Source organism: Bufo gargarizans, chromosome 6 (genome assembly GCF_014858855.1).
Source record: "Bufo gargarizans isolate SCDJY-AF-19 chromosome 6, ASM1485885v1, whole genome shotgun sequence".
NCBI classification, from domain to species: Eukaryota; Metazoa; Chordata; class Amphibia; order Anura; family Bufonidae; genus Bufo; species Bufo gargarizans.
Window position 1 is genome coordinate 165,350,375 of NC_058085.1, and position 15,831 is coordinate 165,366,205.

Here is a 15,831-nt window from a genome sequence, read left to right on the forward strand (position 1 = left end):
TTCCCGCAGAGCAAAAAGTATATAGTATATCCCTAAACCTTTAAAACACTGCGCAAAGTAATTTCGCAGGCAGTAAAGGACAGTGTGAACAAAGATGATTGGAGTTTAGAAATAGCCAATTCTAGCAGAGACATTTCTATATAGAAATATTACCCTCCAGCAGCTGAGATGCAACAGCACAGGGATTTCATGTAGGAGATGTATGCAAATGTAATGTTCAATTCACATACAACGCTGCATTTATTACCTTAAGTTTGCATTTTAGTAAAGGGTATACCTTTCTCGGTTAAAGATTCATTGAAGACCTCACCCAGTTCTTAGCTATAATTCTTTTTAATTCACATCTCATAACCCTTCTGAAAAGCAGATGATGCAAATCGAGTCGATACAACAGCACATATTACTATGGGTTTATTCATAGTACTCATGGGTTCAAGAAGATCATGGCCTACTACAGTCATGATGCCAACCATCAGAGGCTTACAAATATGTAGTAGTGCTTACTATAAAGATATCACAAAGTCTTTAGTATGGGTACTTTCACACTAGCGTTAAAGTTGTCCAGTATTGAGTTCCGTCATAGAGGCACAATATTGGAAAAAAAGCGCTTCAGTTTTGTCCCTATTCATTGTCAATGGGGATAAAACTGAACTGAATAGAACAGAATGCTCCAAAATACATTCCATTCCGTTTAGTTTCGTTCCCAGGCCGGAGAGCAAACCGCAACTTGTTGTGTTTTGCTTTTCGTCCTAGGAAAAACTTAAAAACTGATCCGTCAATGGGAACGGGTCCATTTTCTCTGCAACAATCTGCCACAATTAAAAAAACGATCCGTCCTCCATTGACTTACTGTACAAGGGAGTTCAAAACGGATCCGTCCTCCATTGACTTACAAGGTAGTTCAAAACGGATCAGTTTTGGCAATGTTAAAGAAATGTTAAAGATAATACAACCGGATCCGTTCATAACGGATGCAGATGGTTGTATTATCAGTAATGGAAGCGTTTTTGGTGGACCCTGCCGGATCCAGCAAATACGCTAGTGTGAAAGTAGCCGTAGAAAATTACTCCTACAAGTTCTAGGATCTGGGGCTCACTAATATATGAAATATAAAAAGGTATGTAGGCACCGAAAGGGATTTCAACTGTGATAAAAAGAAATCAGGAAGTTGAATGCCGCAACTGTCTACACTTGTCTGGCTGACAGCTACTGTATTCAGCAAAGTGCGAAGAGGAAAAGCTCCTGCTAATGTGAATCTCCTGTAGGAACAATGGATTGGGAATGTTAAAATGCAACATGTATATTCCTTGTTTCATCTGACGGAAGACATTAGGAATCATCCAATCTATAATCTATAAAATCTAATCATTAGTAGTTGACGGATTGTGCCTACATTACCAAAATACATTGAATTTCATCTAATCTATATGGTCAGTTTAAACAGACTCCTTCACCGCTACTGGCATATCAATGTAAATGAATTGTTAGATGTGTGCTGGTCTCCTTAGTTAAATGCTCTTTATCCCATCCCCTTCTCTGGGGTGCTAATGTTGCACCTCATTGCACCAAAGGCCACACTCCTTATTGTGCCCCCCTCCCAGCTTTGAGTGACAGGACCAATCGCCAGGGTAAACCTGGTGATGCCGGAGTACAGGGCCAGGCAAGATCACTGCCTGATTCTGTCATTTAAAGCTGGGGGCCTAAGGGAGACAGTAATAAGAAGCATGGCTTTCAGTGCAACGAGGTGAAACAGTGATGCTCTCAATGCACAGAGCAGTTAGCAGCAGATCAGAAAAATCATTTCTCAGGAATGCAGGTACCAATTGGGATGGGAGAAAGAACATTTTACTCAGAATATCAACATATCTAAGGGGCTGTTCACATCTCATTTTTGTTGTATGTTTAACATATACATTAGATGAACATGAAAAAAATAACATTTGCTAATCCAATTTTTCTGGCTATTTTCCATTTTTTAACATACTCTAAATATTTTTGATGGAAGTGCATACGTTATATTTGTGTCAGTATTTAAAAGAAAAAAATTTATGTTTTTGGTGAAACCTTTCTTTTTTTTTAAAATAAAGATTTGAAGGTATCATCTGAAAAAAAAAACGGTTAAGTTTAACAAATGGAAACATTCCCTTCAGTCACTCAATAATTGCAGTGTAAAAAAAAGGTATAGGTAGAAGAATTCTAGAAATAATGCAAAGAAGATTCTAAATGTCAACACAATCCAGAAACGCCACCATCTTCTCTGGGCAAAAGCTCCTTTAAAATTGACTGAGGCATAATGGAAAGCTGTTTTGTGGTGAGTTGAATCAAAATTTCTTGGAAATCATGGATTCCATGTCTTGTGCACTCAAGAGGAGAGGGACCATCCATCTTGTTATCAGAACAAAATTCAAAAACATTTAGTGCATTGTGAAATAAAACATCTAGCAAAGAAGACACAGGACTGTTGAGCAGCTAGAACCAGACAGGTGAAGAGACCAACTCCAGCAGTTGGACTCCTCACTTCCCAGAAATGTACAGACTCTTGGTAAAATAAGAGGGAATATTATATAGTGTTTGACCTGGCCCTATCCCATCTTTTTGAGATGTGCTGCTTCCATGAAGTTCTATTTTTATTTTATTTTTTCATGATGTGGTAAAATGTATAACTTTCAATATCTGTTATGTGTTCTATCTATCATTTATTATGAATAAAATCCGGCTCTATGTAGTTTGCATACCACTGCATTTTGTTTTTATTAACATTTATTTACATTTGACAGTGTCCCAACCTGAAAGTTGTACATAAATTAGAGGCAGCAAGGTTCAATCCAATAACAGGGCAAGAGCCCTATCATTTTGAACATAAATGTATTATACAAGTGTATGACTATAGCTGACACCAAGATAATAGTGACATTACAGAAATACGGGGCAACAGTATAACAATTCAAATGTAATAAATAACTAAGTTATTTTATTATAATAAATAGTTGTCATGCTCTCTTGTAGCCCCCTGGGATGGCAGTCAGCAATGGCATTCTATGTGCTTATATTATACACGGTTAAGTCACAATATTATGACTTAACAAAAGAGCCAGTGGAAATAATATATCAAAAATAATATCAACTTTATTGAAAATAAAAAGTATGAAGGAAAAAAGGGCAAGATGGAAAAGGTATACAGAGAAGCGAAGGGCATTCCCTTAACTGGATAACCATGTATCCCCACAGAGCTAATAAGCACTTTCCAGGCCATACGCTGTGTCTTACAACAGCCCAAGTTATGTACCACAAAAGATGATACCATGTGTAAAGCACATCAATAGGGGATTATACACTGTGGTACAATTATATCAGAAAATAATCCCTTGACATTTGTGAGATCCACAGCCCATGCCCCTGGTAATCATAGACAGCATGTATGTAAATAGCATAATAGTGAAATATTCACAGCCTAGTTTATGAACACAGCATAGTGATGGTATATTCACAGCCTAGTCGATATCATAAGCCTAATATGCATACTGTATGTGGTGGTGTCTTAGTAGACACACCTAACCGGGGACGTACCTGAAGACATGATCAAGCCCAGGAGAGATGAGAAAGCCCTAAGCACAAGACCTCGAAGCGTGTTTTACCTCAGCGGCTTCGTCAGGAGGTTATTATGACTACCAGCTAATATCCAGAGTAACCACAGTGTTCAGCATGAACAGCAGCTAGACAGACTGGGAGTGACTCAATAATGTTCTGGTAGGTTGTCACAGGTATCTGTAGCCATGCTGACTGCAATGCATCCCACTGCTGCTGAAGTGTGCGTGGGGAAGGATCCACAGCGTGAAAACCACAATCGTTATGGATACACAGATGCCCATTTTGGTTTGAGTCTTGGGAATTAGGGAGCCAGGGTACTACTTGGAAGTCTTAGTTATGCTCTTCCAACCAAAATCAGACATTTCTAGCCGTGTGACATGCCCCAGAGAAGACAATCAACATGTATAGGTGTACGTGATGTACGCAAGGATGGATTCATACCCAAATCAGTTGACAGCGACTTCCACATGGATGAGTGGGCCCAGAGAATGCCACAAAAACATTAGCTGGACCATAATGCTGCCACCACCAGCTTGCGTTCTTCCAGCATTAGTAGCAAGGTATTTGTTCTCTGATGTTTTTTGGCTGATTCGCTAGCGTTCATCCATTTGACGAAGAAGAAAATGTTACTTATCAGAGAAGACAACTCTTTGCCAATTAGCAGAGGTCCAAATCCGATGCTGCCGTGAAAACGGAAGCATTTTCTGCTAATGCAACTTCCTTAACAAAGGTGCAGTGACCAATCAATCTGCTTCAGAGTCACATATGCAGTAGAGTTTGCTGAACTGTTTAGGGACACATATGGTAGCCCCCTTCACCACTGTAGCACATCTTTCCACCCTCGCGCACCTGGAATGTCGAAGATGACATTCACCTCTCACATCAAAGGCACTTGGTGCTCCTCAGTTCTCACAGCAGCACATAAAAAGTTCATAAAATTAGCAGTTTCAGAATGTCCAGTTTTTACTGCCCCCCTTGGCCCGAAAGATAATAAGAATTCCTTGTTGCAACTCTGATGCCGATGACAGAAACAAAGGATATGTATGCACAAATCCTATTAAACACCTTAAATACTCAATATGTCAGCTCATGACACATGACTTCCTTCATGAGCTACGCGCTGCTGACATTGAAAGTAGGAAATGGTCATAATAATGTGACTCAACTGTGTATGCTTAATAGGAAAAACAAGCACAAAAAGACCGCTCTGTAAGAATGCAGAAATTACATTTTTTTTGTGAATTTGACCTTTTGTTTCACTTCAGGGTTGGTCAGGAAGATTTACCTTTCTTTTATCTATAAACACAAGGATAAGCCATAGAGAATAGTGATGAGCGGCAGGTGCCATATTCGATTTCGACGAAATTCGCGAATATTCGATAGAATATTCGTTTTATATTCGTCGAAATCGAATATTCGTCATTATTCTTGTTATTGCGATTAATATGCGATTTAAATAATCGAATTTCGATTTTAACTTAAAGGCTACTCTCCTATTGAAATTGCAATTCGATTTTTTCAAGTTATAAAATTCGAATTTCGATTTTAACTTAGCACTGCTATATGCCATATTAGTTAGCCTAATATGGCATATAGCAGTGCTAAGTTAAAATCGAAATTCGATTATTATAACTTGAAAAAATCGAATTGCGATTTCAACGTAATTCTCAAATCCGACAGTACATTCTAGTATATGGAGTCGTTCCCATGGTGATGGGGACGCTCCATAAGCATGGAATATGGCTTCAATGGCTTGGTAGAATTAGCGAATTGACGAATATATTCGTTATATTCCACAAAACGAATATAACGAATGTATTCGTCATATTCCACAAAACGAATATAACGAATGTATTCGTCATATTCCACAAAACGAAGATAACGAAGTATTCTGCATCTTCATTTTAGCTACCTATTCATCAATTTCGCTAATTCTAGCAATGATATAGGAAAGTTGACTATAGAGACAGCTAAGTATAATTCGCTATGCGATTATATGACTGCTTTTTTTTATAAATAGTATAATTATAATAATTATCAGGTATTATAATTATTCTATTTATTTAAAAAAAAAGCAGTAATATAATCGCATAGCGAATTATACTTAGCTGTCTCTATAGTCAACTTTCCTATATCATTGCTAGAATTAGCGAAATTGATGAATAGGTAGCTAAAATGAAGATGCAGAATACTTCGTTATCTTCGTTTTGTGGAATATGACGAATACTTCGTTATCTTCGTTTTGTGGAATATGACGAATATATTCGTTTTGTGGAATATAACGAATATATTCGTCAATTCGCTAATTCTACCAAGCCATTGAAGCCAACCATATAGTAAACCAGGTCCAAGTTGGAATCGCAATTCGATTATGTCAAGTTATAATAATCGAATTTCGATTTTAGCTTAGCACTGTTATATGCCATATTAGGCTAACTAATATGGCATATAGCAGTGCTAAGTTAAAATCGAAATTCGAATTTTATAACTTGAAAAAATCGAATTGCGATTTCAACGTAATTCTCAAATCCGACAGTACATTCTAGTATATGGAGATGTTCCCATGGTGATGGGGACGCTCCATGAGCATGGAAGTCGGCAGAAGCGGCAACGGGCACTGACTGGACAGCTAAGTTTAATTCGCTATGCGATTATATTACTGCTTTTTTTTAAAATAAATAGAATAATTATAATACCTGATAATTATTATAATTATACTATTTATAAAAAAAAGCAGTCATATAATCGCATAGCGAATTATACTTAGCTGTCTCTATAGTTAACTTTCCTATATCATTGCTAGAATTAGCGAAATTGATGAATAGGTAGCTAAAATGAAGATGCAGAATACTTCGTTATCTTCGTTTTGTGGAATATGACGAATACATTCGTTATATTCGTTTTGTGGAATATGACGAATACATTCGTTATATTCGTTTTGTGGAATATAACGAATATATTCGTCAATTCGCTAATTCTACCAAGCCATTGAAGCCATATTCCATGCTTATGGAGCGTCCCCATCACCATGGGAACGACTCCATATACTAGAATGTACTGTCGGATTTGAGAATTACGTTGAAATCGCAATTCGATTTTTTCAAGTTATAATAATCGAATTTCGATTTTAACTTAGCACTGCTATATGCCATATTAGGCTAACTAATATGGCATATAGCAGTGCTAAGTTAAAATCGAAATTCGAATTTTATAACTTGAAAAAATCGAATTGCGATTTCAACGTAATTCTCAAATCCGACAGTACATTCTAGTATATGGAGATGTTCCCATGGTGATGGGGACGCTCCATGAGCATGGAAGTCGGCAGAAGCGGCAACGGGCACTGACTGGAGCAGCCAGGAAGCCAGGAATCCAAAGGACAGGTAAGAACAACTTTAGGGAAGTGGGAAAGAAAAAAATATAACAATAAAAAAAAAAACAAAAAAAAAAAAAAAACGAATATTCGAAATATCGAATTTATATCACTATATTCGAAATATTCGCGAATTAGCGAAGTGCCGATATTCGCGAAAAAAATTAGATATTCGAATATTCGCGCTCAACACTAATAGAGAAGTGATTTTGGGATGACTGCAATTTTTCTACCCTAAGGCCAAATAAAGATAATCATTTTCTGCCTAAGAATAGAACTACTCAGCTAACATTTATGTACAATGTTTTGTACGGGTTTTTTTGTGCGCACTGTTTTGTAGATGTTTTTAAAGGGGTTCTGCACTTTCATTTCTGATCGGCGGGGGCCGACACCCAGGACCCCCGCCGATCAGCTGTTTGAGAAGGCAGCGGCGCTCCAGCAGCACCGCGGCCTTCTTACTGTTTACCGCCGGCCCACTGACGTCACGACTAGTATCAACTAGCATGGGCGGGGCTAAGCTCCATTCAAGTGAACAGAGCTTAGCCTCACCCCGCTAGTTGATACTAGTCATGACGTCAGTGGGCCGGCGGTAAACAGTCAGAAGGCCGCAGCGCAGGTGGAGCGCCGCTGCCTTCTCAAACAGCTGATCGGCGTGGGTCTCGGGTGTCTGACCCCCGCCGATCAGATGCTAATGATCTATTCAGAGGATAGATCATCAGTTAAATGAAAGTGCTGAACCCCTTTAACTTCAATGCTGGCAACCCTTGCAGAAAAGGAAAATATATGTTCATAAACTATACATATAAATACTATATACATATATTATCAGTGGGGTCCACAGCATACACATTGACATGAAATGTTTTCTGAATTCTGGCTTAGATGGACACACATCGTACACCACATTTACTAGGGGTTTTAGAATTTTTTATTTTGAACTCAACACGGTGATATATCTTAGGCTCCATTCACACGTCCGCAATTTTCCTTCCGCATCTGTTCCGCAATTTTGCAGAACAGGTGCGGATCCATTCATTTCAATGGGGGAGTAATTGCTGTCCGCATCATCACTTCCGTGATGCGGTTCCGCAAAAAAAAAGAAGCATATCCTACTTTTAGCCGCAAATTGCGGTCCGCGGCCCCATTGTACTCAATGGGTCTGCAAAAAAACGGATGACATGCGGAAAGACACCAAATGTCATCTGCATGTCATCCTCATATCATCCGTGATTCCCACGTCCGTTATTGAAGATCCACAGAAAGTTGAAAAAAATTAGCACATCCTCCTTTCCTGTCCTGTCCTGTCTAGACTTTCTGAGCCAGAGAAAGTTGTGTGGCAGAAAAAAGAATAGGAGAATTTCAGAAATCAATGTAGAAAAACTAATTGTTCTGATTCAAGAGCGCCCTGCACTATGGGATACACGTGCAGAGGTGTATCATGAACGTCTAGAAAAAGACCGCTCTTGGGAGAAAATCACAAAGGAGTTGCTGCCGATAGCATGGTCTGCTGCATCAACAGCAAAAAAGGAGAAAATCAGTGAGTATAAAAAATTGATAGTATCTATATTTTAATTGTCTGTGAAAACCCGGCCAACAGTGGAGGTAAGTGCCGGAGCACACGGCGTCATTGGTTGCTATGACGCCGTGCTCTCCTGCACTCAGCAGTAGTATTGAACGCGAATATTCAATTGCGTTTTTTTTTATATCGTAACTTTTGGGAATATTTAGAATATAGTTCTATATATTCGCAAAATCGAATATTCATTTATTTTTTATTTTTTTATTGTTATACTTTTTTTCTTTCCCACTTCCCTTGTTCTTACCTGTCATTTGGATTCCTGGCTTCCTGGCTGCTCCAGTCAGTGCCCGTTGCCGCTTCTGCCGACTTCCGTGCTCATAGAACGTCTCCATATACTAGAATGTACTGTCGGATTTGAAAATTAAGTTGAAATCGCAATTCGATTAATTCAAGTTATAATAATCGAATTGCGATTTCAACTTAACACACTGCTATATTCCATATTCGTTAATTCTAGCCTAACATGGAATATAGCAGTGCTAAGTTGAAATCGCAATTCAATTAATTCAAGTTAGAATAATCGAATTGCAATTTCAACTTTTACGTATATTCTTAATATTGCTCTAACTTCGTCTTTTGGAATATTACGAATAATCTAAATAATCTCCCCCGGTCGGTGCCCATGCATTGTGGACCATGTGCAAGAGGCTTAACATCTTATTTTTTTTGCTGGTACCCTAGCAGCATGTATTCCTCCTTCCTTTTTTATTTCTGCAGAAACACGGAAACACGGAACGGATGTGGATGCACTTTTGTAAAAAACTGAAGGTTTTTACAGAAACACGGATCCGCAAAAAAACGGACCGTAAGGAAAATTGTGGACGTGTGAATGGAGCCTTAGTGGGAAAGAAGAGTAGGTCAAGATGTTACACCATGCACCAAAATTGCACCAGAAGTTTAAAGCAAAATTCTGGTGTGAAATAAGCTAAAATGCAGTATAAACCCAAGAGAAACATCACAGCTGAAGCCAGTTATTGACTGCAGTGGAGCAAGTGCTCATGCCCACGCTGGGGAGGATGTAAACAAGCTACAGGCCAGAAGATGGACACATGGGAGCCAGAAGACAGTACCAAAGCAGTGGAGTGCTGCAAAATACAACACAGAGGTTTGATTAAATTAGTTTTACATTCTCCCCTCCTGCAGCAGGAGTCTTCAAGGGGAAGCAGCTTGCAAAGCTCTTCAACTCCTTGCCGTTCATAGATTGAGTATTGGGAGGGGATCAACAGCCAAAGACACCCCACTCAATGTACCAGAACCTCTAGAAAGTATAGTATTCAATTAAGCTTGTGCATGGGCTAAACAATAGTGAATGTATTTTTAAATTAAGAAAACAGCACAAACCTTCCAATAAGTATAAACAGTATTGGTAAGTTAATAGAATAAAAATTAGTAGGACGCACAGGGCTAAGAGTCACCAACCAGGGTGCTCACAGTCCAGTTAGCAACTGAATATTTTGTTTCAATATCACTCCATTGTTGCAACTAAGTTTCCACATAGACACATTATTTATGATCTAGAAAAGTGGAGACATCTGTTACACTTTGCTACATGCTACTTCCCAACACTGCGGTGTAACATTGAAGCTGTTATTTGCTGCTGCTGCTGCTACAATTATCTATTTATTTTATGCGTTATTTTATGCAATGTTTTAATTGTATTTATTTATAGGAGAATATCAACCTACCCTGCATATATTGCATATTTTGTACCTTGGTGGTACACCCATGCCATATCTATCAGTGTGTATTGGTATCGATTGATAGCATTTCTATTGTACATATCTATGGGATTTGGAATATATTGATAGCGATCCAACGCAATTCTCTTATTTCCAATTTTAGTTACTTATTAAATATAGTGTCCAAATTTCTTCAGGTGTGCCCAGTCTTTTTTTTATATAGTATTGGTAAGTTGCCTATTTGCCTATTTCACAAACATTGGTTAAACTTATCCTTGAACTGGCCAACTCTTCTAAGGATGGCAAATACAAGGATGATTTCTCTTTATAGACAAAAACGCTGGTATATTAAAACGTAAAGTAGTTGTCTAGTGCCTCTCAAGTCCTCCCAATTTGTTATCAGGTGTGGAGAGATGCTGCTGCACGTTAGATGGAAGATTGCCAAAGCAACCATTTGATGCTCAGCAATTATCATGCATGTGTCCTATTAATTAGAAAATTATATTTGCATAATGGTTATGTTGAATGTGGCTTGTAACCATCTCTGCTCTCACTGCTGAATATGGCTCTTAGGATACAAAAGGTTTGGGAACACTGTGCTAAAGCATAATTCAACATCATTTTGGCAAATTTGGTATATTTTGAAACCATCTAGTCTAACTATGCTCTGTGTAATTATTAGAAAGGATTATTAAAATTGTTCCAGTGTGTTTTTTATCTGAATGGAATGCAATATCAAGCAGTGTTAATCGAGCACCAAAGTGCTTGAGTAGAACACTTTGCGTTGCTCTGTAGAGCACCCGAGCACAATGGAAGGAAATGGGAGAAATCAAGCATTAAACCAGGCACCCCCTGCTCTGAAGAGAGGAGGGTGCCGGGTCCCACTGAGGTCTATGCAGAAGATCGCTGTACAGTGAGGGAATCCCCCAGTGTGAGTCCGTGGCATAGAAGTCCATGTTCTCACTGCATATATAGCTGTACATATATGTAGTCAGTGCTTGGGGACACTCAGTGTATTTAAATCTAATTTAGCCTCTTTAACCAGCTATAAAACTGAATGATAAACTTAGTCAGATAAACCTCATAGTAGTTTGTCATGTAGTAAGTATTCTTATACAGCAGAAGTATTATTCCAAGGCATTAGATATACCATGGAACACAGTGAAGACAGCGATCATCAAGTGGAGAAAATATGTCACAACTGACATTACCAAGAACTGGACATCCCTCCAAAATTTATGAAAAGACAATAAGAAAACTGGTCTGGGAGACTACCAAGAGGCCTACAGCAACATTAAAGGAGCTGCAGGAATATCTGGCAAGTACTGGCTGTGTTGTACATGTGACAACAATCTTCCATATTCTTCATATGTCTGGGCTATGGGGTAGAGAGGCAAGACGAAGGCCTTTTTCTTACAAAGAAAAACATCCAAGCCAGGCTACATTTTGCAAAAACACATCTGAAGGCTCCCAAAAGTATGTGGGAAAAGATGTTATGGTCTGATGAAACCAAGGCTGAACTTTTTGGCCATAATTCAAAAAGATATGTTTGGTGCAAAAACAACACTGCACATCACCAAAAGAACACCATACCCACAGTGAAGCAAGGCGGTGGCAGCATCATGCTTTTGGGCTGTTTTTCTTCAGCTGGAACTGGGGCTTTGGTTAGGATAGAGGGAATTATAAACAGTTCCAAATACCAGTTAATATGGGCACAAAACCTTCAGGCTTCTGCTAGAAAGCTGAACATGAAGAGGAACTTCATTTTTCAGCATTACAATGACCCAAAGCATACATTTAAATCAACAAAGGAATGGCATCACCAGAAGAAGATGAAAGTTTTGGAATGGCCCAGCCAGAGCCCAGACCTGAATCCGATTGAAAATCTGTGGGGTGATCTGAAGAGGGCTGTGCACAGGAGATGCCCTCTCAATCTGACAGATATGGAGCGTTTTTGCAAAGAAGAGTGGGCAAATCTTGCCAAGTCAAAATGTGCCATGCTGATAGACTCATATCCAAAAAGACTAAGTGCTGTAATAAAATCAAAAGGTGTTTCAACAAAGTATTAGTTTAAGGGTCTGCACACTTATGCAACCATATTATTTTATTTTTATGTTTTTTCTTACATATACCTGAAAGATTTCAGTTTGTTTTTCAATTGAGTTGTGCAGTTTAAAGGTCACATTAAAGGTGGAAAAAGTTCTGAAATGATTTATCTTTGTCTCATTTTTTTTACATCACAGAAACCTGACATTTTAACAGGGGTGTGTAGTCTTTTTATATCTGCTGTATGTTTAAATGAAATATAGCCTCTATTTCTGAAAAGTTTCTGCCAGGATTTGAACTCACAACCTTCTACAGGGTGGGCTATTATATTTTATAAGTGGTCAGAAACTTGTAAATAACTCATGAACGAATAAAGTTACGTTAAAACCATTGTTTTTCTTGTGAAATTCCCAATAAGTTTGATGTGTCACATGACCCTCTTCCTATTGAAAAAACAAAAGTTGGATTTAAAATGGCCGACTTCAAAATGGCCACCATGGTCACCACCAATCTTGAAAAGTTTCCCCCCTCACATATACTAATGTGCCACAAACAGGAAGTTAATATCACCAACCATTCCCATTTTATTAAGGTGTATTCATATAAATGGCCCACCCTGTACATTAGAGCCAAGAATCATAACTAGTACGCTATACAGCTACATGTTAACCTGCAGTGAAATATTAAATTATACTTCTGCTGTATAGGAATACTTACTACATGACAAACTACTATGAGGTTTTTCTGACACAGTTTATCATTCAGCTTTAAAGCTGAGTGGTTAAAGTCTTTGCCTCTAATGTAGAAGGTTATGAGTTCAATTTCCAGCAGAAACTTTTCAGAAATAGAGGCTAAATTGGATTTAAATATACTGACTCGAGTATCGGGCTGGAGCACACGAGGTATTCGGCCAAACACTGCGACGTGCCGAGCATTGCGATGCTCGAGCCGAACTGGTATTTGGCCGAGCATGCTCGCTGAACTCTATCCAACATGCACTACAGACATCCTAACAGCTGATCATTGATAAGTGATGAGAACTGGAGACCCACAGATCTAATATAATATTCTGAGGATAGGCCATGAATATTTAAAACCTTGATATACCTTAAAATGCAATAGAAGAAAAGGAGAAACTGGGCAAACACATTAGTGCACTAAGGCTTTTTTTATTTTTGCATTTTACTTATTTTTGGCTAAACATATTTTTTTTCAATTGGCTTTTATTAAAATTTGTCTATTGCTTTTTCTGTACAGCTTTGACTTGATTATCGTGGCTGGATGTGTAGCCCTTAACTTCTGACAGCTCATAGACACTCATTATAGCTCAAATTGTATCAAAATGATAATAAGATTCACATGAGTGTTAAGGAGTTTAGAGAGGGCTTCATATCCAGCCGTCAGAGCAGTTCTCTGGTGGGATACAGCGTAAAACAGAGAGCGCGTCTGTCTGCAAATACACCTCTCTTTGACAGTTTTCACCGTAACGAGATAGCCTGCCAGTCTACAAATACAAAGAAATTAAAAGTTGCGCAGGAAAAGCTGTGGAAAAGTTTTAATAAACACTTATTAAGAATATGATTTTTAGCCAAAAATGAGTACAATGCAGTAATAAAAATAATGGCCCCAAAGATGTCCATAGCCTTTAACACCATATCCATCCAACACCCATATTATACAAAAGTAACTGTTCACTCTAACTAACTAACTAACTAACTAACTAGTTGTACCTTGTTTATCAGCAATAATCAAGTCCAGAAAGTGCACACAATATTCAGGAAAAAAGAGTGCTTATTGATTGTAAGATCTATCATATATGCAATATATCAATCCAATCATAGTAACTACTGCTGGATGACATCATGGTATATACATTAAAGGCTATGTACAACTTTGGAGGCAATTTTTGTTTATGATTGCATTTTACTCATTTTTGGCTAAAAATAATTTTTTCAATTGTCCTTTATTAAAAACAATGAGCCATTCTGTCACAAAGGGTTAACTGTTTTTCTAACTGTGTGACTGGTACTTTCACTTTTTGCCGGTCTTCTAATAACCTTATCTCTAAACGTGTCTTGTGCGAAAATAATAATAAATGCGGCATTTACCAGATACTTTTGCAGTTTCTTTTAATTTTATTTAAAACATAATCACTGGGGTGATTATGTTTTAAAGAAAAATAAAAGAAACTGCAAAAGGATCCAGTGAGTGCTGCATTTATTATTATTTTCTCACAAGACAAGTAGATTTTAATCTGTGATGCAGAACACCGCCAGGGAATTGCACGTGAGCGCAATACCATGAGAACCCCATAAAGAGGTGGTGGTGCCTACCCAAGATTTTTTATCTCTAAACTACTAAGAGTTCATTAACACTTATTTAAGCCACATTCTTATCAGTAAGATTAGGATTGAGCTTTGATGAGTGTTTATAATGTCAAAGAGCAGAGATAAGGAGTCCATCAGCTCTCCAACTGATAGAAAATCAAAAAGTCCACAGCCTGCTACTACAGCATCTCACAAGAAAGGTTTCTACATTTTTAATAAATACCAATTGAAAAAATATATTTTTATATTAAAATAAGTACAATGAAAAAATTTTAAAAAATTGCCCCCAAAGGTTTACATAACCTTTGAATTCAGGTTATCAAACTAAAGATGGACCAAACATTTCCATACAGTATAAAATCACAACAAATTTACACATTATTTAGTTGTATAGTATCAACTGCTATTTAACTCAGAGTTTGCCCTAATTGGAAGATGTATTATTCATTGTCCACTTACCAACGGGAGTGTCTTCATTAATGAGCAAGTATGTATCAAAGAAGTAATTTAAGAAAAATGGAAGTCTGTTGTAGGTCACACCTAAGGAATAAAGATAAAGGAATGCCATCAGTAATAAATACTGTGAATCATTTATTTTACTTAGTGATATTTACTGTAACAGTTAACATAATTTTTGCTTATCTAATCGGAGTGCTGAGCCTAAAGGGAACTCATCAAAGTACTGAAATGAATGAAAGTCCTTTTGCTGAATTCTGCATCCCTAAATATATACAGGTCCTTCTAAAAAAATTAGCATATTGTGATAAAGTTCATTATTTTCTGTAATGTACTGATAAACATTAGACTTTCATATATTTTAGATTCATTACACACCAACTGAAGTAGTTCAAGCCTTTTATTGTTTTAATATTGATGATTTTGGCATACAGCTCATGAAAACCCAAAATTCCTATCTGAAAAAATTAGCATATCATGAAAAGGTTCTCTAAACGAGCTATTAACCTAATCATCTGAATCAACTAATTAACTCTAAACACCTGCAAAAGATTCCTGAGGCTTTTAAAAACTCCCAGCCTGGTTCATTACTCAAAACCGCAATCATGGGTAAGACTGCCGACCTGACTGCTGTCCAGAATGCCATCATTGACACCCTCAAGCAAGAGGGTAAGACACAGAAAGAAATTTCTGAACAAATAGGCTGTTCCCAGAGTGTTGTATCAAGGCACCTCAGTGGGAAGTCTGTGGGAAGGAAAAAGTGTGGCAGAAAACGCTGCACAA

General features: G+C 37.7%; 1 protein-coding gene across 1 annotated transcript in view; it reads right to left on the reverse strand.

Moving 5' to 3' along the window:
- Positions 1–15,160, reverse strand: part of CDH23 (cadherin related 23) — a 1,302,172-nt gene extending 1,287,012 nt beyond the window's left edge. The window contains 1 exon segment of the mRNA XM_044299558.1: positions 15,052–15,160. Within this exon segment, the coding sequence (XP_044155493.1) occupies positions 15,052–15,160 (109 nt within the window).
- Positions 15,161–15,831: the final 671 nt, after the last annotated feature.